At 36.5% G+C, this 26,017-nt stretch overlaps 1 protein-coding gene across 1 annotated transcript in view; it reads left to right on the top strand.

Annotated features, from left to right (window-relative positions):
* GLIS3 (GLIS family zinc finger 3) overlaps window positions 1-26,017 on the top strand; it is a 1,687,591-nt gene that overhangs the window by 1,607,675 nt on the left and 53,899 nt on the right. The window contains exon 10 of the mRNA XM_044061079.1: window positions 218-396. Coding sequence (XP_043917014.1) covers window positions 218-396 — 179 coding nt within the window. The remainder of the gene's footprint in view (window positions 1-217; window positions 397-26,017) is intronic.

The raw sequence follows: 26,017 nt of genomic DNA, 5'->3' as shown, positions 1-26,017 counted from the left end.
GGAAGGACTTAGAAGTATTGATCGATCATTTGATGATCGGAGTGAGAAGTGTAATGGAAGCATAAGATTGATGGTGGGATTGCTTTATAAAAAGTGAAATGCTGTTGTTCTGTGTGGTACAATTGTATGTAAAACAGTTATTTTTATCTATATATTAAAATAATAAAGGTTTTGATGGGGTATTTATGTTCCACTGATTGCATATTTTCTGTTTTAGGTTTACAGCCCAAGTCCCATCTCCTCATCACATTAGTCCACGAAGGATTCCTGTTCCACCTTCCATGATACACAGAAGGAATCCACCACATCTGCATAACCATCCATCCGGTGCACATCTAAAGCCATTCCCACCCATTGCAAACATGCAACTGCAGTCCAGTGGCATTCATGTTCATGGTAAGTTGCTTTAGAACAGTGTTTCAGTAGAAGATATTTTAATGATAGATAATGAATCCAAAATTGTACAGCATACATCACATGCCAGGTGCAGTAATACAGTGCATATCTGACATTTTTTTAATTTCTCAAAATCATTTGGGTTTCTAATACTATGATGGGAATGGACCCCATTCCTAAGTCAAAGTACAGTTAAAGTTCATGAAATTAGTATTATTTCACTCTTTGATGTCAGCCAAAAGTCCTCTTCGCAGCACTCGCAATGTGCCCAGTAATGACTCCTTCTTCAATTTGTACGGAGTTACATGGATTGGTAACATATCTAAATACCATTGCAGATTCTTAAGATGCTTTGCTCCAACTACTATCGGAACTGTCTGGGTATCTTTCTTCCACATTGCTCTAATTTCTGCCTGCATATCCTGATATTTTATGGCTTTGTGTCTCTCTGTACACAACACGCTTTAGTCAGTGGGTGTAGAAATTTCAATGATCAATGCCACTTTTGTCTTTTCTTGGACCACTATATCTGGTTTTCTAGCATCTGTCTTTTGATCTGTTGGTAATGGGTCATCCCATGTGATATAAACTTCATTTTCTATGATGCTTTGTGACTCATGTTTCCAGTATTTTTCAGCCACTTCAATACCGTAATGTTTGCACAATCCCCAGTGCAACAGTCTTGCCACATTATTATGTCTTTCATTATACAGTCCTTCTGCCATTAGTATGTCACAACCAGCAACGAGTTGTGCGACTGTTTCCAATTCGGTTTTGCAAAACCTGCATTTGTCTGTTTCTCCCACATGTTCAATGGACTTTGTAAACCAGCATGTATGTAGCCCACTATCTTGGGCTGCCAATATTAACCTCTCACCTCTTGGTTTAAATTTGTCTCTCCTTAACCATTCCTGTGTTCATTCCTGATCAACATGAGGTTCTTCCAGAAGTTTTCTATACTTGCAACTATACTTATGCCTTTTTCATATTTCCTGCCTCCTCATTTGGTCTTTCACCTTATACTCTTTCTTTTGTTTTCTTAGCACATTCAGTTGCTGCCAGATTTTTATCTGCTTCTGGTTTGATTTCCAGTCCTGCTTGATGCCGATATGCTTCTGTTAAATTAAACAGAGACTTCATCTAAGATTTAGTCTCCTCATGTTTCAAAACTTTCACTACATTTGGGTCTTGTAAGGTCAACAGATAGGTATGTATGGAGTCCCACGATTGTAGATCTATACATGTAATCAATTTCATGGAGGTCCATCACTCCTTCGGAATGGGGAATATATAAGCTTGTATGCACTGATTTTTATAAATCATTTGGTGAACATGAAACATCCATCTTGTTTTCCTATGTAATCTATCCAACACGTTTTGGGGCCATTCATTCACTCCAAAACTGTAAGTTAGGACAGGAAGAGCAAATTGGTGTATAGCTTGGATTTTGTTCCTAGATGTCAAGGCTGTTTTCAGAATTAATTTAAGTCTTCTGAAATATTCCGTACCAAGTTTTATTCACATTTGTTCATGTTTTATTGTTGATCCTTCATTAGTTCCGAAATATTTATACACCCCCTCTTGCTCAAGTTCTTTTATATCACATTCTTGTCCCAAACTGATGTTTTCCTGGTGCTGTAGTTTTCCTGCTTTAAAGGTTGCTTTTGCACACTTATCAAGACCAAATGACATTCTTATATCATCTGAAAAAATTTTGACAACCTGCAGATGTGCTTTCAATTCCTCATCTGATGATCTGTACGGTTTTAAATAATCAACAAAGATAAGATGAGAGGTCTTTACACTTTGTTGTTTTTTAGGAGCCAAATTGTAGCCATGGCCTTAGTTGTTAAGTAAACAGCTTAATGGGTTAATGGCAAGGCAGAATAGCAATGGTGACAGAGAGTCACCCTGGAATATCCGCCTTTTTTATTTTTATCCCTGCGATAATAATCTGTCCTTTATCATGGCTTGATTACAAAGTGGTCTGCCACAGTTTCATGGTCACTGTAATGTAGTCAATAGTGTGGGGTGTATCTTATACATTTTTAAGCACTCTTTTATCCATGAATGTGGGATACTATCAAATGCTTTTTTATAGTCAATCCATGCCATACTTAGATTCCTCTCCTTTTTACAGTTCTCCACTATGACTTTATTTAATAATAAATGATCCTTTGTTCCATATGACTTTCTTTTATTTCCCTTTTGTTCTACTGCCATAATTTACTTTTCTTCTAAATGACTATAAACTGTGTCAGCATCAATTCCCATGTATAGTTTATATGTCGTCGGAAGGCAAGTTATTGGTCTATAATTTTTAGGGTAGCTTGCAGGTTCACTCTTAAGTAGGAGCATTGTTTTGCCTGTTAGCCGGCTTGGTGTCTGTTCAGGGTGCACATATAAATAGTTCTTACTCATGGCTATATCCTCATGCAAAGATGTTAATACTTTTAACCAAAAGTTAGGTACTGTATCTCAGTGTAAGTGACTTGCTTTGGTGTAAGACCTATTTATAAATAGGCTTACACCAGGAGTCAAATTATAAAACAGCTGCTCTCAGTGTAGGTTGTCAGTAGTAACTGAGTAAGTATCATATTTCATCAGTTATCTTTGAAGCAATTGTAGGTATTAGCCCTCATAGGATGCTGTTAGTTGGAAAATGGTTCCACATTGCTGGGGCTAGTTGAAGGAATGCTTTTGCGCCAGCTGTTTTTTCCTGAAAGGGGCCTCATTAATATGTTTGTTTTTGTTTGGGAATCTTGAAGTGAATCAGTTTGTTGTCTAACAACACACAGATATTTAAGTGGAATTAGTATTAGGGATTAATGATTCTGGGAAGGAGTGTGCTGAAAAGTATTGTTGCTCTGTTTTCGATTGCCAGCTAGCCAAACTGTCTGACTAACTCAGTAGTGAGTCTGTGTGCCTGCTAATTTGTTAAAGTGACAGAGTTTGTTTCTGTCATTTGAAGAAGACAGGCAGTAGTAGAGGGACATAATGCTGTTAGTGGAAGGTCATACTTTAGTTTGGGATCAGTATCAGTGGCGAGTGAAGATGTGAGATTTTTATTATAATGTTAGCCATGTTATTGTCTTATTAGTGGTAGTTTCAATATGTTGCTTACTGGGGTCTACTACAAGTACCCAAGTTCCAGGTGGTTGGAGACCACTATCTCAAAGCTAGGGACTCACGTGCCTAGTAGCTCACACAGGCTGCTGCTCACAATCTAAACTGAATATGAGTTTGGACAATATGTGGCAGTCCTACAGAGAGAGTACAGTTGTCGCACTTTGCCCTAATACATTACTCATATTCAAAAAAAGTAAGTGTGGCAGCTGAGGAGAGACAGTAGGAGGGGGTGGGAGTGTGCTTAGGGTTTTAGCTGGTGATCGGGAGGGAGACTTACATTTAGGAAGTCAGATGGAGAGTTTAGGGATTGTCAAGGGAGTTTTAGGTTTACAAAAACAGAAACTGATAACCCAAAATGACACACAACCACACGTAAAAAGATAAAGGTGCAATCCAGTATCGATAAAGGCTTTTCTCCGTAACCTGGAACCAAAATAATTCCCTTGTAATGGCCAGTGTTCCAAAAATCCAAACTGACAATATTTCAAAGTTTATTGTAGTAATACTAGTGAAACAAAAGTGGTAAAAACATTTTATTTGGATGTTTTTACCACTTTTGTTTCACTAGTATTACTACAATAAACTTTGAAATATTGTCAGTTTGGATTTTTGGAACACTGGCCATTACAAGGGAATTATTTTGGTTCCAGGTTATGGAGGAAAGCCTTTATCGATACTGGATTGTGCCTTCATCTTTTTACGAGTTTTAGGTTTAGGCAGCAATCAGAGAAATAGATTTAAAAACTGGGAGGTGAGTTTAGCATTATGGTTAGACAGCAGGGACTCAGAATAGGATTAGGACTTGGAACACATTTTTGGGGGCTAGAATTAGGGCTGTGGTAGGGCTATACAATTTAATAACATTGACTGGTGTGAGGGATAATATTTAACTAAGATTAGGATTGGGAGTCAGGATAGTTGTTGTTTAGAGCAAGTAGCAGCGAGTAACTGTGTTACAAGCTGGTAACACAAGAGCACTTGCAATAGACCCTGCTTAAAACTCAGATTACAGTCTTATATAAGTCCTAGGTATTTCTGATGTTCTACTAAGGGGAGGGGATAATCATGGAGAGCTTTGATTGTATGACATGATTAGTGAGATCGTAAAATGATTTGGATGTGTTTATGCACATTTTACTGAAAGTCATTAGCTATGCATAATTTGTGTTGCATTTTTGAAACAGGTCATTGAAGGATTTGTCTGAGTCTAGGATAAATATCTCGTAGCCAAAATGAACAAGTTTGAGAGGAGATCATGAACCAGGTCATTTAGGAATAGTGAGAAGACGACAGGACCTAATACTAAACCCTGGGGAATACCATAGTTTAGTGTTATAGAATCTGAAAGTGTAGAATTTGTGAGAACTTCAAATGCCATATTAGTCAGATATGTTTTAAGCATACAATGGTGTTTTCACCAAAATGAAGTCAAAATAAAATTTATTTAAGAGTAATACATGGTTGACTTCTTCAAATCTCCTGGTTATATCAATGAAAGTACCAGTTTTTACCAAACTACTATTCATTTTGTTATAGATACATTTGTTGTCATATATACAGCAGCAGTTGTGTTGAAGCCATTACAGAAACCATGTGTCTCATCACAAAGGATATGTGTTCATTAATACATCATATTTCTGAAAAACATTATATAGACCAGGAAACATTGGGCCATTTGGAAAAAGAAGTGATTGAGGAAGTGCAAAAATATAAAGAACAAAACCCAGAGATTTTTGAGAGGTATAAAAAAGAAATATGTACATGGGAAAGAAAGAGAGATCTGATGTGGTGTAATACCTATGAAAAGGAGAAAGCCAAATTAATCAGTACAAAAAAGCAGCCCCAAAGATATTCAAAGAGAAATACAAGCAAAAGCATCCAGATAACATTTCACACTACAAAAAAAAAAATAAGATCACAAAGAGGAATGTAGAACAGAAGATTAGTAAAGTAGAAGTTAATAAAATAGAAGTTGAAATAATGGAATCCCTACAAAGTGAAGCATATAGTGTAGAAAGTTTAACACAGGTTATATTACAGCATGATGGAACAACGAGTCACCCAAATAAAGAGAAGCAGGAGGAGCATAAGACATATGAAGAAGAAATATGGACATGGGAACAGAAAGATTTAATATGGTGCAATATTTATGCAAAGGAGAAAGCAAAACTAATCAATACAAAAAGAGCAGCACCAAAGATATTTGAAGAGAAATCCAGGCAAAGGCATCCGGATATGGGAAATTTTACAATTAAAAAAAAATAAGAAAACAAAGAGGAAAAGTAGAAAAGAAGATTAGTAATGGAGAAAGTAAAGAAATAAAAAGTGAGGTTATGGAGTACCTGCGTAGTAAAGGATTTAGTGTAGAAAATCTAACTTTGATTACATCACAACAGGATAGAGTAATGGATCCACAAATTAAGGGGAAACCAGTGGAGGAGGAAATATATGATCAGTTGCCATATGAAGATACTTTGGATCCTTCCATAGGAAACCGGTACAAAAGTTCAGCTGGACTTGCACAGCAAGGGAAGGAACAGGAAACTGTGGCAACTCTGACACAGTCAATGTTGAGAAGTGATAGGCCAGCGAGTTCCAATATGAAAGAGCAACAGATGATACAGGTTGAAACTGAAGAGAATATGGCACAGGAAGATGTTGTGGAACCTTGTTTAGACTACCCACAGGAAAAGGAGAACAAAGAATGTGCCCTCGGTTTACAAGAAAATCATCTAAGAAGAATTGCTTGATTTAATACAGATGGGCAAACATATTAAGATCAATGAAAGAAGGCTACAGAAAGCCAATAAAACCCCAAAAGTTAGAAGTCTAATAAAACAAATGAACACAGTAATTAGGACTGTCCATACAGATTCATGTGATATAACAGACATAAATAGGATATATTACTGTGCAGCTAGGTTATTAGCAGATAAAGTCTTACCACAAAAACACACAGCAGTAAGGGAAAGGAAGGGAAGAAATCAAATGCCATCATGGAAGTATTGAACAGAGAAAACTATAAAGCAATTAAGACAAGAGGTGTCACTGTTAGAAGAGTATAGAAGAGGGAACAGATCAACAAACATACTCAGAAAGACAGATGTAATAAAAGCAATGCACAGTATTATAACAGATTAGGATTTACCATGCACTATCGCATATAATCAACTAAAAATCTCAGCACAGGCAGAAAACTTAGAAGATATGCAGATAAATGTAAAGGAAAAGTACAAAATAAGCAATTTATTGATGACCCAATAAAGTTTTATAGAGAAATGGAAACAAGGCAAAAGGAAATGAAACACCACCAAAAAATGAAGAAGTAGATATATTTTGGAGAACAATCTATGAAGATCCTGTGTAACATAACAAAGATGCTAAATGAATGGAAGAAGTAAAAGAAAGAATAAGAAGTTCAAATGTACAGGATATGAAACGGGATGAAGTAACGGCCAGATCCACTAAAGCAAAATTAAGAAAAGCTCCTAATTGGAAAATCCCAGACCCAGATGCAGTGCCTAACTTTTGGCTGAAAGTATTAACAGCTTTATATGAAGATTTAACCATGAGTAAGAATGACTTGCATGCACACCCAGAACAGACAGCATCCTGGTTAACAACAGGAAAAACAATGCTCCTACTTAAGAGCAAACCTCCAAGTTATCCTAAAAGCTATAGACCAATAAATTGCCTTCTGGCGACATATAAACTACACACTGGAATTAATGCCAACAGAGTTTATAATCACTTGGAAAAAAACTCAGTTATGGCAATAGAACAAAAGGGTAATAAAAGAAAGCCATATGGAAAAAAGGAGCATCTGTTGTTAAATAAAGTCATAATGGAGAACTGTTAAAAGGGGAAGAATCTGATTATGGCATGGACAGACGACAAAAAAGCATTTGACAGCATCTCACATTCATGGATAAAGAGTGATTAAAAATGTATAAGATATGCCCTACACTGATCAATTATATTACAGTGACCATGAAACAATGGCAAACTACTTTGCAGTTAAGCCATGATAAAGGGCAAGTTATTATTCCAGGGATAAAAATTCAAAGGGGGATATTCCAGTGTGTATCTTTGTCACCGCTGCTCTTTTGTCTTGCCCTTAACCCATTAAGTTGTCTACTTAACAGATTAGTTCATTGCTATAATTTGGCTCCCAGAAAACAACAAAATATAAAGACTTCTCACCTTCTGTTTGTGGATGATTTAAAATTGTATACCTGATCAGATGAGGAACTGAAAGTACAACTACAAGTGGTCAAAATATTTCAGATGATATAAGAATAAAGCAGGAAAGCTGCAGTACCAAGAAAACATCAGTTTGGGACATTAATGTGATATAAAAAACTTCAGTAAGAGGGAGTATATAAATATTTGGGAACTGATGAAGGATCAACAATAAAATATGAACAAATGCAAATAAAACTTAGTAAGGAATATGTTAGAAGACTAAAATTAATCCTGAAAACAGCACTGGCATCTAGGAACAAAGTCCAAGCTATAAACCAATTTTTTCTTCCTGTCCTAACTTACAGTTTTGGAGTGACTGACTGGCCCTAAAGGTGTTGAATAGGTTGGACAGGAAAACAAGAAGGATGCTTCATGCTCATCAAATGATTTATAAAAATCAGTGTACACCAAGACCATACATTCCCCATTCTGAAGGAGGTATAAGCCTCCTTGAAATTGATTAAATGTATAGATCTGTAATTGTAGGACTGCATAGATATCTGCTGACCTCACAAGATCCAAACATAGTGAAAGTTTTGAAACACGAGGAGAATAAGTCTAAGATGACTTCCTGAAAGACTTGGAGATATTACAAAAAAGAGAGTCCATGGTCATTCATCTATTTAAATATTTACTTTTAAACTACTTTTTCAAAAAAAATATTGAGAAATCAAGGGTTAGCAACAGTCCTATAGTCTTTCAATGCCCTATTGATGATACTTTGGACAGAGGTAGATTAATGGCATCATGTAATGTAGGTGGTATAATTCCAAATGAAATAAGATAAATTGTAAATAAAAGGTGGTTTAGAAAAAAAATTGAGGTTATGCTCAGTAAGGCTGGATATAGAGTGGTCTATCAGGCACCTTTCTTCTTGACAAGAGAATCCTTAAATGTTATAGTTTCTTTACATTAAATTTCTTTGAAATAGAAATTTGAAAAAGATTTACGTGTGGATGAAGTTGCATTGGGTTTGGAGTAGTAGGGTTGTTACGGGATCTGACGTGTATTACAGTTACAATAGAATTTAATTATGTTAGGAGATAATTTTTATACTCAGAAGTAATTTAGAGTTTACCTGTGACGTGACCATCAAATACTTTAATATTTTACCAGAATTGCCTAGATATGGAAATTAGAGCAGTTTTTAAATTCCCTATTATACTTTGCTTTGGAGGTGTCTGTGGATATTATATATGCTTTTTCTGAGGGCTAAGTAGTATTGGAAAAATTATAAGGCTTATTAGCTTGCCATTTTTTCAGGTGATACCCCCCTGTTTAATCAACTGGTTTAGGTTTGCTGTAAGCCATGGACAATGTTGTCCTTTAAGTCTCCTCCCTTTTTAGGGAACAAATTGTTTTGAATCCTTAGTTGTGCAGAGAAATAGGTAAGAGTAGTATTAAGGCCAGTCTAACTATTTCATTGGAGCCAACAAGGTGCATCTAGCAGCTTGAGGAGGTTGGCTTCCTTAGTTTCAGATACTGACTTGCCTATTACTATTTGATTTAGTTTATTTTGCATTAAAAAAACAGATGGAATTATCTGGACAGGGATCACCAAGATTATTAGACTATAACACCTGTATCTTATACTTGCTAAAATGGGATTGAAAGTTGATTATCTGGGTTGAAGTTACATCTGCTTATAGATTTTACAAGCTGCCCAAGGACTTCTAGCTTGAAATAGCATTTTAATTGCATTGTGCACTCTTCTGAGGCATTTACATTGAAATCAGCTTGTATATTGTTTTTTTAGGAATATATTTCAGAAACATTTAAACTGAAGTCTGTCGTCTAGTATAATAGTTTTAGGAGTATCTGTGGGGTATATTTCATTCATTACTTTATCAAGTTTTATAAAGGATGACAGAGGAAACAAGTAAATTAGACTGATGTGTAACCAAGTATTGTCACCTATATTTACCTGGGCTTTAATCCAGTTTGGAGCCACATCATGTTTAGAGTTTGCAACTGAGATATTCTATATTTATAGACTTGCATTGTTTCTGATAAAGATAATAACACTCTGCCATGTTTTTGTATAAGTCTGAAGTGAATATGTACTAAGTAATTTATTTTTCTGTAAGTTAAGGCACAAAATAATTTTTTTGGTATAATTCAAGGAGTTCTGATATGTGTAGGTTTTCATGTAATATCCATACTTAAAGGATGGATCATGTATTACTTATGCCTTTGATGTTAATCTAGCAACTTTAATTATTTTATGGTTTTGTGGAGCATTGTGGTTGATGACAGTTGCTGTTATAGAACTTTGATTTTGTTGCATATTTTCACTGATACTGGGTGGAGCTGAGAGACCTGGACTTTGATGGATGCCCTTTATTAAAATGATTAGTAAGATTGTTAGGTATAACTTCGTAAGGAGTTCCTTTTTACAAATTCATGTGTAGGGAGTTAGTTAAGGATTTGTATTTGTGTGATAAACTGTTTACAGGTAATGAACATGATACATTGTTACAGGTGGTATAGACAGAAAGATGGAGAGATTATTGAGTGACTTGTAGATTACTGTTTGTTCATAGGTTGTGGCAGTGTAAATGGTGCTATAGAGAGTGCCTGTATGGTATAAGTGCAAAAGTAGAAGTGAGGTGAACAGAAGTAATGGGGCCTATATCATAACATCGTAGTTTCAGAACTTCAAATGTTATAATATTGAACCTAAAACCTCAAAGACTGACAACAGTGAAGCCAAGGAACATCAAATTCTTTCCCAGGGAAATAATTTGGGGGGGGGGTCATTTCCACAGCTTCGCTATGTCCTCCACTGTGGTGCGATCTTTGGGTTGGTATATTTAAGTAGGGGGTTGTGGGGGGCTATTGGGGGATGTGGGGGGTGAAGCCCCTCACATTAGACATAGTTTATAGTGTTTGTGTGTTTTGTGCTGGAACAGAGATTTTTTTCCCAGGAAAAAAAATCGCTGTTCTCAGTCTTCGGGGTTTTTAGCTTTCATGGTTTTGGGTTGGATATTATAACATTCGATGTTTTGCAGCTTCAATGTTATGATATAGACCCAAAGAAATGAGATATAAGATTTTTGGCTGATAAGATATAACTGTGTGAATGATTATGTTTGGAACAATATGGAACATCAGGGTAGGAAAGAAAGGGAAAAAAAGAGTTCACTTTTACATATCCACTCCCTCCTTGCTATATCTCAAACTCTCTTTTTTCACCTTGTTAATCTCATTTCTGTGTTCCCATATAGTAATTATTACCTACCGACTTACCTTCTTTATTGATTCCTATTGCTGATACTTTTTCTCTGCTCCTCTATCTTGACTTGCTTACCACCTACTGTGTTTGTCTTTCTCCCCTCCTATTCTCAGTCCCCGTATAGCCTATCATTACCTTTCTATATATCCCCTCCCCTATTAGGTACCTTCCCCCCAGAGTTTATTTCTAGGCGTCACTTTACCCTGGCGCCATTTTTAAATAAGCCAACAGCATTCAACATCTCCCCGGTCCTTTGGTCAGGCTGCTCAGGCTCACATTTCTGGTAGGTTTACATACAAACTGTTCACCTTTATGTGTGTTCTAATTGTTAAACTGTTACAGATATGTGTCTTATGTAAAATATACTGCTGACTTGCATTCTAACTCTCTCATTGCAAAAGGGAAAGTGTGCTTATCATTATATAGGTGCTCTTGGAGCACCAAATGTGTAACCTATGAGTTTATTGGATGCATATATGATTATACATGTTTCTTTTAATATGGTTATACATGCCATATCAGGGTTTAAATGATAGCAAAGTTTTAAATGAAATTTTAAATGTATTTTAAATGTACGTTAATATGAAGTGAGTGTAGCGCTTTAAGCCTCTTTTTAGACAACCAATAGTAGGACATTCTTGTATATTTAAATCATAGTAATGCAGTGAGTGTATAAAGTCTGAAGAAGCCAAATTGGTGAAAGCGCTTACTTTTAATAAAGTTCTGCATTTTTTATTATATCGAGTGAAGAAGGAATTGATTTCAAGTGCTATTGCATTTGCGTTTACTAACACGACGTGCAGTGTACCTCGGGGGTGTTTCCAGGCACATCAGGAACCAGCATATATCTTTGGATTTTAGACTGCTTCATATATGATTATGTTGCAATATAGCTGATTCTGTCTAATTCTGTGATAGCAAGGAGAATATTACTGCCACTGGACTAGAATTAGTAGTGGCAAACATAGCCACCAGCTCTCTGTTTGCGACGCTCGTATACATAACAGCTGTCTTGCGCTTTATCTTGAATTTGGACAGGGAATATTTGTCCCTCTAAGTGTGAGTTTCTTATATAGTGGATTACTCTACCTGCCCCTCCATTGTTTGCACGTGGAATCTCTTATTTTTGTAGAGATTATTGGCTTTCTGTATATCTGCTATTTTATTCTTTTCTTCTGTCAGCTACACTTTATTGGGCTGTGATGGCCGATTTTGGCGGGTCCATTGAGCATTATACCATTTCTTAGAGCGTTTTATACCTGGTCCTGACTGGTATGCTATCATATTGTATTTATTTAATATATAGTTTGGGCAGTTGTGCGAGCGAGTCTAGTACAACTTATTGGGTTTAAATGGACAGTTTGGCAGGATCATAGAGCATTTTGTACTTTTTCTGGGCTCTTACACTACCTTATTGCATTCTTTTTAATTTATTAGTTTGGGCAGTCATGTGAGTGAGTCTGGTAGTATGTATTGGGCTGGGGTGATCAAATTTGGCAGGATCTCAGAGCTTTTTGTACTTTTTCTTACCTCTTATGTTGCCATATCGTACCTTCTCTAATTTATAGTTTGGGCAGTTGAGCGAGGGAATCTGGAAAGACATATTGGGCTGGATGTGCCTGTATTTGGAGGGACCATAGAGCGTTTTGTATTTTTTCTCGACTCTTATGCTGCCATATTGTATTTTCTGTAGTTTATAGTTGGGCAGTTGTGCGAGTGAGTTTATAAAATGTATTGGGCTGGAACGGCAGAATTTGGCGGGCCCATAGAGCATTTTTTTTGTACTTCTTCTTGACTCTTACACTGCCATATTGTATTTCCTTTAATTTATAGTTTGGGCAGTTGAGCAACCCTATATGTTCTACTTGAAATGTATTTAGCCATAGAAACAGTGTTTTCTTCTTTTCAAACCATGTGTTATACTGTATCTCACTGTTAGACACTTGCTTGTTATTAGTACTTTATTTTCTGCTATACCTGCTGTATTATCCAGCTGCATGGTATGTAGAGTGAGTAAATTGTATGAATAAAGTGTCTATTACTGCCTGCCCCTCTCCTGTACTTTAACCTTTTCCTCTGCTATCCATTACTACCTCTTTTAACTACTCTCCCAATACTTTCTATCCCACAGCCTTACTTTATCCCTTGTCTTACTCACTATGTAATAGTGAGTTGACTTTTCAACTCCTCAGACTCTTGCTTACTCTTTTTCTTCTGCCAATCCCTCAACACTCATGACTCGCTATTCTTAAATAACTTAACCCACTGTGTATCTCTCTTCTGTTTTATTTTACAGTATTCCACCCCGGGTGCTCCCTCCCTGCCTATATATTCAAAAGGAATCTCTACTGTTTAAACCCAGAAGAACTCCCAGAATTTGCCTGCTAGCCTTGGTCTCCTACTAAGCAACCCACTGCAAGGACTCCCTATAACAAACTGTGTATGAATGTATGTAGCCAAAGAAATTACCTTTGAACTCATTGTTTAGCTACTATTATTACCCATTTATTGTGCTTGTATGCCCTCCCGAGTGTGCATTCTTTAAAGCAGCCTACCACAAAATGTGTGCTACTGCCCCCCTCCAATCACTAAACCCTTCAAACCACTTAGTTCCACCTAAGACCTATATATCACTTCTACCCTTTATCCTTTATTACCACTTTCTACCACTAGGTGGCAGCACCTTAACACTACATACCTAGAAAGCAATTAGTTATTTAGTGGCCTCTGTACCTAATGCTGGCTATACTTTCCATTTTTTAAAATACATACTCCCTACCCCCTTTACTTTTATATATCCACTCCCTTCTTGCTATATCTCAAACTCTTTTTTCACCTTGTTAACCTCATTCCTGTGTTCCCATATAGTAATTATTACCTACACACTTACCTTCTTTATTGATTCCTATTGCTGATGCTTTTTCTCTGCTCCTCTATCTTGACTTGCTCCAACCCGCTCTGTTTGCCCTGTGGGCTTACTCCGCTCTCCCACCCACCCCCAGTGCACCTAAACTTATATTCCTTAAACCACACCCCTTGCCCCATCAACCAACCACTAACTCCTTCCATTAGATACCCCATCTCTACTTACTCCTACAATTTAAAGCTACTTTACACCTTATATTGCCTCACTCTACCTTCTCCACCTGAACTATAATCTTTAATAAACTTCACACTGTTGCTCAACCCTTCTCTCCTACTACTTCCTATACTAGACCTTATAGCATACTCTCTCCCTCAATCTATTCCATCTCTTATCTGCATCCTCCTCATGGCCCAAATGCTAAAAACTACTTATACACACCTTCTACTCACAATAATTATCTTACTTTCACTACCTATTCCCTACACTCTAACCATCTATGAACATTCTTCACTTAGTAAACTTCACCCCACCCACTAGAAAACACAATCAGTTTCTCAAGTAAACACTCTCAACCATATAAACATAACCTCTACTTCCACCTACATACTTCCAAAATTTTATAGATCCACCCACATCATCTATTTCCAAGGCAAAAAAAACTAATAACTACTACAAAATCACAAGGATTATACAAAAACCTCAACAACGCCCCCTATTAGATGGTGACATTCATCCAAACCTTGGCTCTACAAATAAATTCACCAAGGTACCACAGAACCCACCTCTCAATACCCATACCCAAACAAGACCCTCTAACTCCCTCCTGATAGCCCATCTTAACATCCTTACTATTAACAATAAAATAACCCACCTTCATGCACTCTTAGAAATACACTCATTTGACATCCTCTGTATTACAGAAACTTGGCTAAAGCCTACTACTCATGACCAGGAAATTACCCCATCTGGATATAACATTCTGAGATGTGATCGGATAACCAAAAAGGGTGGAGGAGTAGCCATCCTCTAAAAATCTGAACTTCAACTTGCAACCTTTAATGCATACCTACCCTCAAATACCAACATGGAAACCCTTACTGTCAAACTACATATCAACAACTGCAAATCCATCTACATAATTTGCTCCTATCTGCCTCCTTGAAATAATTTTAACACTCTGGAAAATATCCTCAGTTGCCTCTCCACCCACCTACCTCAGGAAACCATAGTACTTGTTGACTTTAATATAGAGTGGGCTACTTGCAGCTCACCTAATCCTACCTCCCACATCAATCTATATGGCTTTTCCCAAATTATAAACACCCCTACTAGAATCCATAAACCAAGTAATAAAGAAAGCACCCTAGACTGGATCCTTATAAATAGTCACCCCGATACTTATATGCCAGGTACCTTTCCAGACGACATTAGTGACCACTCTCTTATATTTATAGTTAAACAAAAATTCCATAGTCCCAATCCAAATCTTTTCAAAACCTCATACTCAAAAAAAAATTTTAATCAAGCAAACTTCCTAAATGAACTTAATGCATGTGACTGGTCACCAGTTCATCATCTTCAGCTAGAAGGAGCAGTATCTTATTCAATACAAAATTCCTACACATCCTTGATTGCCATGCCCCCTCTCGCTCTACCAGAAGCAGTATCTTACTTCAATACTAAATTCCTACACATCCTTGATTGCCATGCCCCTCTCGCTCTACCAGAAGCAGTATCTTACTTCAATACTAAATTCCTACACAACCTTGATTGCCATGCCCCTACCAGAAGCAGTATCTTACTTCAATACTAAATTCCTACACATCCTTGATTGCCATGCCCCTACCAGAAGCAGTATCTTACTTCAATACTAAATTCCTACACATCCTTGATTGCCATGCCCCCTCTCGCTCTACCAGAAGCAGTATCTTACTTCAATACTAAATTCCTACACATCCTTGATTGCCATGCCCCCTCTCGCTCTACCAGAAGCAGTGTCTTACTTCAATACTAAATTCCTACTCATCCTTGATTGCCATGCCCCCTCTCGCTCTACCAGAAGCAGTATCTTACTTCAATACTAAATTCCTACACATCCTTGATTGCCATGCCCCCTCTCGCTCTACCAGAAGCAGTATCTTACTTCAATACTAAATTCCTACACATCCTTGATTGCCATGCCCCCTCTCGCTCTACTAGAAGCAGTATCTTACTTCAATACTAAATTCCTACACATCCTTGATTGCCATGCCCCCTCTCGCTCTACCAGAATACGAACCAAAACTGCTCCATGGCTCACCAAAAAAATGAGACAAAAGATTCTCCTACGTAATAAAATATGGGCCAAATGGAGAGCTTAAAAAAACCCAGCAGACCGTCTTTACTTTAAGTAGCTACGAAATACTACTAACAAATAAATTCTGCTAGACAAAAAAACTACTACCTTCACCTACAACAAACCCACCAGCATAAACCACAAAAGTTCTGGTCAGGCATTAACAAACTGCTTCAGCCAGGGCACTCCAAAACTCCCACCCCATCAGGTATAACCCAGGATAACTGTAAGCGCATTGCTGATGCCTTCAACAACTACTTCACTAAAGCTATTCAAACTCTAGCAAATACACTACCCCCTGTTAGCACTAACCTATCAATAAGTATAAATAGTCCAGCTCCTTCATTTCATCTGCAACCAGTACCAACATCCCTCATCTGCTACCTCTTACATAAACTCAAACCTGTACCCCTTCAGCTGACCATCTACCAGGTGAATACCTATAAAGTGCATCTAAAGCCATTGCCTATCCATCCTTATAAACAGAACAATTACTAAAGGAACAATCCCCACCATCTGGAAAGTTTCACACATCATCCTTCTGTACAAGGGTGGTTCCTCTACAGAGATTTCTAACTTCCAACCAATAGCCTTACTCTCTCCAATAGCAAAAATAATGGAAAAATGTATCCACTGATAGCTACTCACCCACCTTCTCGCTAATAACTTACTTGCTAACTGCCAGCATGGCTTTAGACCTCACCATAGTACAACCACTGCCTTACTATCCTTTTCTGACTGTAGTAACAAACATCGTAATAATAACTCTCTTTCATCTGCACTATTTATTGACCTATCAAAAGCCTTCAACATGATTAACCATTACCTACTTATTGATATACTAAAATCCCTATCTCTTGACCCACAGGCAATACTTTGGTTTAAATCATACTTAGATAACAGACATCAAGCTGTTCCCTGGGATAATAATTTATCCACACCCTTCCCTGTGAACATTGGAGTGCCCCAAGGCTCCATATTAGGCCCTCTTCTCTTTTCAATCTTTATTAATGATCTTAACGCAAAAATTCCACAAGCCACCTGCATACAATATGCGGATTATTCAACTTTAATATGCTCTGTCAACTCTGTTTCCTCACTCCAGACCCTCACCCAAACTGTATTTCATACTGTTGAAAATTGGTTCATGAGCCATTGCCTCCTCCTTAACCCCAAAAAAACTAAATTATTGCTCTTTACTCCTAACCAAAGGTCTCCTCAATGTCACTTCACAGTAACTTCTAACAATGGAACTACCATATCCCCAGACACTAAAACCCGACTCTTAGGTATTACAATAGACCACAGCCTTAGTTATGATGATCATATTAATACTACTATAAAATCAGTCAACAGAAAACTAGGATCCCTTTATAGAATCAAACCCTTCCTCACACCACTAGCTAGAACTACCATTGCCCAAACCCACCTTATCTCTACCCTGTTTTATGCCTCTGCCATTTATACTAACCTATCTAAAAACAACCTTAGCAAACTTGCAACCAGCTATAATAACATTGCCAGATTTGCCACTGGCTCCCCTTTTAGAACCCATCACTGTCACAACCTTAAAAAGCTAGGATGGTTAGAACTACAGAATCAACTACTTTTTCAACAACTGACTATTACCCAAAATATTCTCTACCACTCTAACAAGACTCCTATCCTCACTAGTATTGTTAACCCATACAAAAATCTGGCAACACTACGCTCAGCTAATAAGCTTCTAGTCTCCACTACTAAGTCTAACAACAAGGCTGGGGACTCACTATTCTCCAACACAGTGGGAAAAACCTGGAACCAGCTTCCTAAAGAACTCTCATCACTTTCTTCCACATCACTCTTCAAAAAACATCTTAAAGAATATCTCAAAACACACTGGCTATGTCCCTGCTCTAACCCTGACTAAAATCTATTTCCCTATCTCCCACCCCCTTTACCTCTCTGCTCTGTTGTTTTATTATGCCTATCAATTGCAACTAGAACACTAACCACTTCCTAGCATTAAAGAGACTTCCTCTCTGCACTGTTTCATGACGTACTTCTCTAAAAGAACTCACCTCCTATTGCCTAATATAAAATAATGTAATGTAACTTCCTTCTATTATATATAATGTATTCTAAGATACTATTGTCTATATTGGAGCTTTTCTCCCCAGGCCTCTACTGAATATGTACTGTATGTAAGCATAAGATTGTATGCCTGTACCCATGCCTCTAATTTAAGACAACAATTCTTGGTATTCTCTATCATTTTATTATATGCTATCTAATGTTTTTTCCAGGTAACTCTTGCACAGTTTTTGTATTGTCTATTCTAAAAGAATGTAATGTAACATTTGTCTATTGCATATACTGTATGCTATGATACTATTTCCTATGTTGGAGCTTTTCTCCCCGGGCCTCTACTGAAAATGGACATAAATCCAGTTAGATCAGCCCAGTCAACAAATGTAAAATAAAATAAATAAATAAATAATAAAAATAAATAAAAAGGAAATATGTCATTCCTGCTGTCTCCAATGATTCTATAAAAGAAGAAATGACAGTAAGAAGAAAAAAAAAGAAAAAAAAGATAAAGAGCTGGTCCTGTCTGCCTCCAAGGACTTTCAGTTAATATTAACAGACTGAAATAGAAATGTTCAGAGATAGACTAGATTTTGCTGCTGAAGTTCTGTCCAATAATCAGATATAGATAGGATAGAATATGATAGCTAAATTAGTGAGGACAGTAATAGTGTATCTGCTAACCAGGAGTGTGGTGCAGTACGAAGTTATGGATAGGAAGAATATGTTAGGCTAAAGTAGCAAGGACGGTAATAGTATACCTGATAGGCAGGAGTACAGTGCAGTTAGAATTTACAGATGTGGTGCAATATCATAGGCTAAAGCAGTGAGGAGCATAATAGTGTATATGCTAATGAGGAGTACAGTGAAACTAGAAGTTTCAGATGGGATAGAATATGATAAGCTAAATTAGTGAGGAGAGTAATAGTGTATCTGCTAATTGGGAGTTTGGTGTAATAAGAATTTACAGATAAGCTAGAATATGATAGGTTAAAGTAGCAGGGAGAGTAATAGTATTAGGGTAAACAGTGGTTTACTATACATAACCAACACTTGTCCCTCTGCAGCTAGTGAAGTAAGTACAGAGGAGCTGTACACACGTCCACAGTGAATGCCTTTAGAGCACTGGGACAATATTTACTGCAGAAGCTACCGCACAGAGTTAGAGCTACTGTGGCATGAGTTACAAGCTTAATAGTAGCTTCCTGCAAGTAGGATAACATGACTTAAAACAGAGTTAGATAGTAATAATAGGACTACAGTACACAGATAAGCTGACGTAGGTAATAGTCAAGCAGTGCTACACAAAATCAAATTTTTGTTCAGCAACTATAGCAAGTCCTACACAGCTTTCAGAGCCAGGAGTAGAATCAAAGAAAACACAAGCAGTACGTTTTATGAAAACAAGTGATTTTCATAAATGTATGCTGAGATATCGACACCTTATCACATATATTTATTAAACAAAGGTCCAACAATTACCTTCAATGTATACTCAGAGTTGGGTAGAGTGATGTGGTAGATGAGCCTGATAATCCTACCAAAGGTTTAAGTGGTTTACTAAATATATAAGCAGAGAAGATGCAGTTCCAAGATGGTGGACTTTTTCTGAAGTACAGCCTCCTATGGGAACCTTTTTAATTCAGAAATCACAACCACACTATAACAAGGTTGCTTGTATTTACATAGACTCTCAAAAAAAAAAAAGGCTAGCAGTCGGTAAGTTTTTAAGCTGTTTATCCATGCTGAACTGGTAGAAAAGAAATCACTGTTCTCTATGTGAGAAAAGGAAGAGAGTGCATTACCACTTCTTGAATTTAAAAGTAAAAAAGGAACATTGTGAAAGGGAGAGGGGAGAGTAGTGATGAAGTGGGCACAACCCACTCTTCTACCTGTCTAACTGTGAGATAAAGAAAGATTGGAGAATGGGTGACCTGTACAACACCACTCTGACTGGAAAATATATTATCAAGCAGGGTGTTAATGTACAGCTAATACACACTGAAAAATGGGTCCACTCACTAAGCAGTGTTTTACTGTTTGTGTGTATGTGTGTGTGTGTGTGTGTGTGTGTGTGTGTGGTGTGTGTGTGTGTGTGTGTGTGTGTGTGTGTGTGTGTGTGTGTGTGTGTGTGCGCATGGGTGTATGTGTATGAGTGTGTTTATGGTTCTGTCTGCTTGTGTGAGTGTATGGGTGTTTGTGTGCATGAAAGTGAAAGTATGTGTATTTGTATGTATGTGCATGTGTATTAGAGAGAGAGAGAGTCAGATCGATCGATCAAGCAGTGGATGCAACTGTTTTAAATAAGAGGCTTGCTAACCTCCCAACCTCTAAGCTCAAGAAATCTGGATAAAGTAAAAATAATGGAGACAAAGGCTCAAAAATTGGAGGATATTTAAAGTATTGCTATCATAAGATTAGAAATTTGCTGTAATAACAGGATTTATGTTAACATGCATTTTCTGACGGATATGAAGTCCATAACTCACACCTGTCCCCGATATTCAGGGACACCCTTATTCTGACTCACATTTTAGCTCTGCCTCCCTTAATCCCTTCTAAAGCTTGGGACATTTGGAGTGAAGGTGGTGAATTTGACTTAATAAATAATGACAATAAATGGAGTTATTGATTTTTTACTCCAGAAAATGTATATTAATTTACATTCTCTTATTCTGTCAATGTTTCATATTAATAGTATTAATATTTTAGAAGGGCCCCTAATTACTTCTGGATTTGTCCCTGATTCTGTTGAGATTTGTCCCTGATTAGTTGAAAGCTATGATAAAGACTGAAACTCAAATGCATTTCATTATTTAGTGGCTTCAACCCCCAGTGATTTGCCACGATATACTACAGCAAGTTTGAAACAGTAGGCTGAGGAACTAATTTACATCTAAATTCCCAATATATATATATATATATATATATATATATATATATATATATATATATGGGTCCCTATGACTTCGCCGACAGTTAATTTGATCGACAGTTCATTTGGTCGACAGTTCATTTCATCAACAAGCATTTGCCCCCTTCCCCAATGTTGTGCGACCCTGGAGTTGGTATATACAGTTAGGGGGGTTGTGGGGGGCACAGCCCCCCACATTGGGGGGTGGGGGTGAAGCCCCCCACCTAAAATGCTTGTCGATGAAATGAACTGTCGACCAAATGAACTGTCGATCAAATGAACTGTCGACGAAGTCATAGGGACCCATATATATATATATATATATATATATATATATATATATATATATATATATATATATATATATATATATATATATATATTTATATATACATATAAATATATATGTATATATATATATATATATATATATATATATATAGAGAGAGAGAGAGTCAAAGATTGAGAGAGAATTTTATTTGTGATAAAGCTGGTTTAGCCTTTCTTCAGCTTTTAAGACAGTACAACTTTGGTGAAAGGGAAAAGTTGGACAAATGAATTAGCGGTTTAATGGATAAAATGGCTTTGGCTACAACACATGATGAGATATAAGATTGCCTTAAATGTATTCAAGATGAAGTTAAACAGCCTGATATTTCATTAAGGAAGAAAAAAATGAAGGAAGTTACGTAGAGATCATAAAGAATATGACTTTATTAAACAGTCCACCTTAAGACCCAGTAAAAGTTCTTTCAACATCTCATGAGAAACTTACTTGAACATAAGAAGTGGTTTGAGAGAAGAGAATGGTGTTTCTGAGGTTGAATCCAACAGTATGGAGGATTTTTTTTTACCAGAATGGTCTGAAAGGTTGTCATAGAAGCAAATGGAGGCAAAAAATTGTAATTTTTCTACGAAACCTCAGTTGAAGGCCAAGTTCAATAATCTACAGAGTTCCAGTTTAGGGACATTGAGTCGCCAAACATATGCACAAATTGCAGGAACAGTAACTGGGACAACTCTACAGAAGGGCAGTTGTTTCCAGGAGGTAATGCCTTTAAAATTTCATATTTTTAATTTGACTGACAAAGAACTTACTGCAGAAGGGACAAATGTTTTATCAAACGATTTATCATTCATTCCAACAGCTACATCCAATTTGGTTGAAACTATTTTAGACTTGAAAAGTTATATACCTAAATTAAATTTAAAAGTGTTTGTTTAAATATAAAGGAACTAGCAGTAAAGATGATTTTGTTCTTCCAAGTACATTTAATCCACCTCTGCATGCTACAATTAAAGCATCTGAAGAATGTTGTGACAAGGAAATTAGATCTATTTTAAAAGAAAAACAAAAGTATAAGTTTTACAATTTGATGCAAAGGGAAAGGCAAAGCTTGAGAAATTTGAGAAATGATCACAACATTAGAATTATGAAAGCAGACAAGGGGAATCTAGGGTGGTGGTCAAGCAGAATGACTGTATATGCAGTATGCAGTGTTTGTAGGACAACTCTGTTTTATGAAAATGTTAATAAGAATATTATTTATAAAGTACATAGAAATATAGATTCGTAGTTTTACAGTAGTCTGGTTGAAGGAGTGATTTCTAACCACATGTATGAGTACATCCATATATCTAAACTGAAGATATTTAGGTAAATCATTTCAAGTGCCCAAATTCACAAAGATGCATCACATCCACCATAAAGACCTATAGTTTCCGCAGCAGCTTCCAAGTTAGAAGCCATATCTGAATTTGTTGATAGAGCGTTACTGTTGTTGGTTAAATGTATGCCATCCTTTGTCAGGGTTTCCTTTGATTTTTTGGAAACAATTCAAACTGTACAAGTTGAAGCAGAAGATTAGTTAGTAATGGCCGATGTAAACTCATTATATACAGTTATGCTGCGTGATTTAAGAATGGAATGGGTGGCTTTTGTTTTAAAAGAAAGTAAGGAATATACTTTGGGTGAAACAAAGTTTTTAGCAGAGTGCATCGATCAAGTATTAACCAACAACTTTATTTCCTTTGACGAAAAGTATTACCATCAAAAAAATGGGTGTGATAATGGCAGCATGCATGGCCCCCAATTATGACAATTTAATAATGACATATTCGGAAATGCATATTTTGCCCAGTCTGTCTGGATATGAGTCAGTGAAACATTATTATGCATTTGTTGATGATTTATTTTTCATTTGGAAGGGTGGTATGACTAAACTGAATAAGTTTTTTCAAAGTAGGAATGAAAGTACCATTTTTTTAAATTTTCCATTAACTCTAGTGTGTTGGATATTCAATTTAGATGTGGAAGAATATAAAAATCCAAGAACACAGGTGCCAACTTACAAGTTCACAAACAAAGACGTCAGTAGGAAAAACCCCTTTAATGTAACCAGCAAAGCTTTCGGATATAATCCTTTATCAATACTAAAATACATGAGTGCATACTCTGTATATATAGGTCCAAAAAGTCATATGACTGACAGCCAAAAATCACATGACCTATGTTTTAAAACATAATACATAAAAAATAAAAATAAAAATAAAAATAAAAAATACAAATTGAAAGTGCATACTCAATATATATAGAAAAATGTTGAAATAAATAAACAAAACATTTAATACATGATATATAAAAAAATACTATATCACAACCTAGTCCTGCTAAGTTTAACTAGTATTGGTTTAATACTAACCATGCTGTTAAGGCCAGGGGAAGAGTCACTGGCCAATCTCAATATCCACCCATATTCTTTAATTTCTAGAGTATTATTGATATCCCCACCCCTAATGGAAGGTTGAACGCAATCTATGGCCCTGAACTTAAAGATGTGTTGCTGCCCACATTCTAAAATATGCTTACACAAGGCATTTCTATCTATACATCTCCTGATGTCTGATTTGTGTTCTGTGATCCTTTCCTTAAATTTTCGTGTAGTTTTACCTACATAAAAGGAATCACAGGCCGTGCAGGTGGCTAAGTATACCAAGTGAGTAGTTGTGCAAGTTGCTGATACATGAAACTTATACTTCATCCTGTTTACAGGATGCACAAAGGAATCACTATCTTCACTAATAATGTTCTCACAACAGGAACAATTATAGCATTTATATGTACCAGGGCTAGAGGAAACGGATGTGTAGATGTTAATAGGAAAATCCTTGTAGCATAGTACGCTCTTAAGAGTTCTCATATTTTTGTAGGCAAAGTAAGGTCTGGTGCCTAGAATTGCTTTCAACTCATCAGAAGCCATAAGAACTAACCAATTTTTACATATAATTTGTTTAATTAAAGGTGTTTTCAAACTATATGAGGTTACATATCTTACCAGTGTTTCCTGTGGGGTGGACGTATCATTATCCCTCACATTCATAGCACAACTGGAAAAGATTGGCTCTAATGTTGTCTCCCTGTCTTCCAACAATTTCCTTTTTTCATTTAAAATTAGCATATCACTATATCCACTAAAAGCAAAATCAGCCAACATTCCGTCCAACTGTTTATCAAAGCAATGGTTATCAGTGTTGTACCTACTGAGTCTACATAGCTGGGATCTTACTGTACTTCTAAAAGTGTGGGGTGCGTGCATGCTATTAGCATGGGTATATCTGCCTGCACAAACATCCTTCCTGTGTAGACTTGTATGTATAATGCCCTTCTCAATGGTCAGATTAATATCCAGAAAAGTAATAGTGGTTTCTGAACAACACATTTTAAATTTCAAAAAAGGTGATAATGAGTTTAAATATAACACAAACTCATTTAGTTCTAACAGTGTACACTCCCACAACAAGAAGCAATCATCAACAAAACGTTGGAAAAATTTAATATTACCTCTGTATGGGTTGGTATCACAAAACAGATGTTTCCTTTCCCATTGATAGAGTACTAAGTTTGCGTAGATGTTGGCTACAGAGGTACCCATAGCTTGGTACAGTATGGGAAAGGCAGGTTTAATTAATAAGAAATATTATCTAGTTACACTTGACATTGTTTCTTTATTCACGGTTATTCCGATTGATGTAGGAATTGAGTTGTTAAGAGAGTTTTTAATATCTTGCCCTGATCCTAACTTTAGGAAAATCGAAAATATGTGTAGCCTTCTTGATGTTGTACTAAGGAACAATGTCTTTCTCTTTGATAACTTTTTGTACCTACAGCTTACAGGTGTGGCTATGGGTACCTCTGTAGCCACACCTACGCAAACTTAGTACTCTATCAATGGGAAAGGAAACATCTGTTTTGTGATACCAACCCATACAGAGGTAATATTAAATTTTTCCAACGTTTTGTTGATGATTGCTTCTTGTTGTGGGAGGGTACACTGTTAGGACTAAATGAGTTTGTGTTATATTTAAACTCATTATCATCTTTTTTGAAATTTAAAATGTGTTGTTCAGAAACCACTATTACTTTTCTGGATATTAATCTGACTATTGAGAGGGGCATTATACATACAAGTCTACACAGGAAGGATGTTTGTGCAGGCAGATATACCCATGCTAATAGCATGCACGCACCCCACACTTTTAGAAGTACAGTAAGATCCCAGCTATGTAGACTCAGTAGGTACAACAATGATAACCATTGCTTTGATAAACAGTTGGATGAAATGTTGGCTGATTTTGCTTTTAGTGGATATAGTGATATGCTAATTTTAAATGAAAAAAGGAAATTGTTGGAAGACAGGGAGACAACATTAGAGCCAATCTTTTCCAGTTGTGCTATGAATGTGAGGGATAATGATAAGTCCACCCCACAGGAAACGCTGGAAAGATATGTAACCTCATATAGTTTGAAAACACCTTTAATTAAATGAATTA

The sequence above is a fragment of the Protopterus annectens genome, chromosome 2.part0 (genome assembly GCF_019279795.1).
Source record: "Protopterus annectens isolate FY-2018-M chromosome 2.part0, PAN1.0, whole genome shotgun sequence".
NCBI classification, from domain to species: domain Eukaryota; kingdom Metazoa; phylum Chordata; order Ceratodontiformes; family Protopteridae; genus Protopterus; species Protopterus annectens.
The sequence above is the reverse complement of the archived record's forward strand: the minus strand, read 5'-3'. Positions and strand labels throughout refer to the sequence as shown.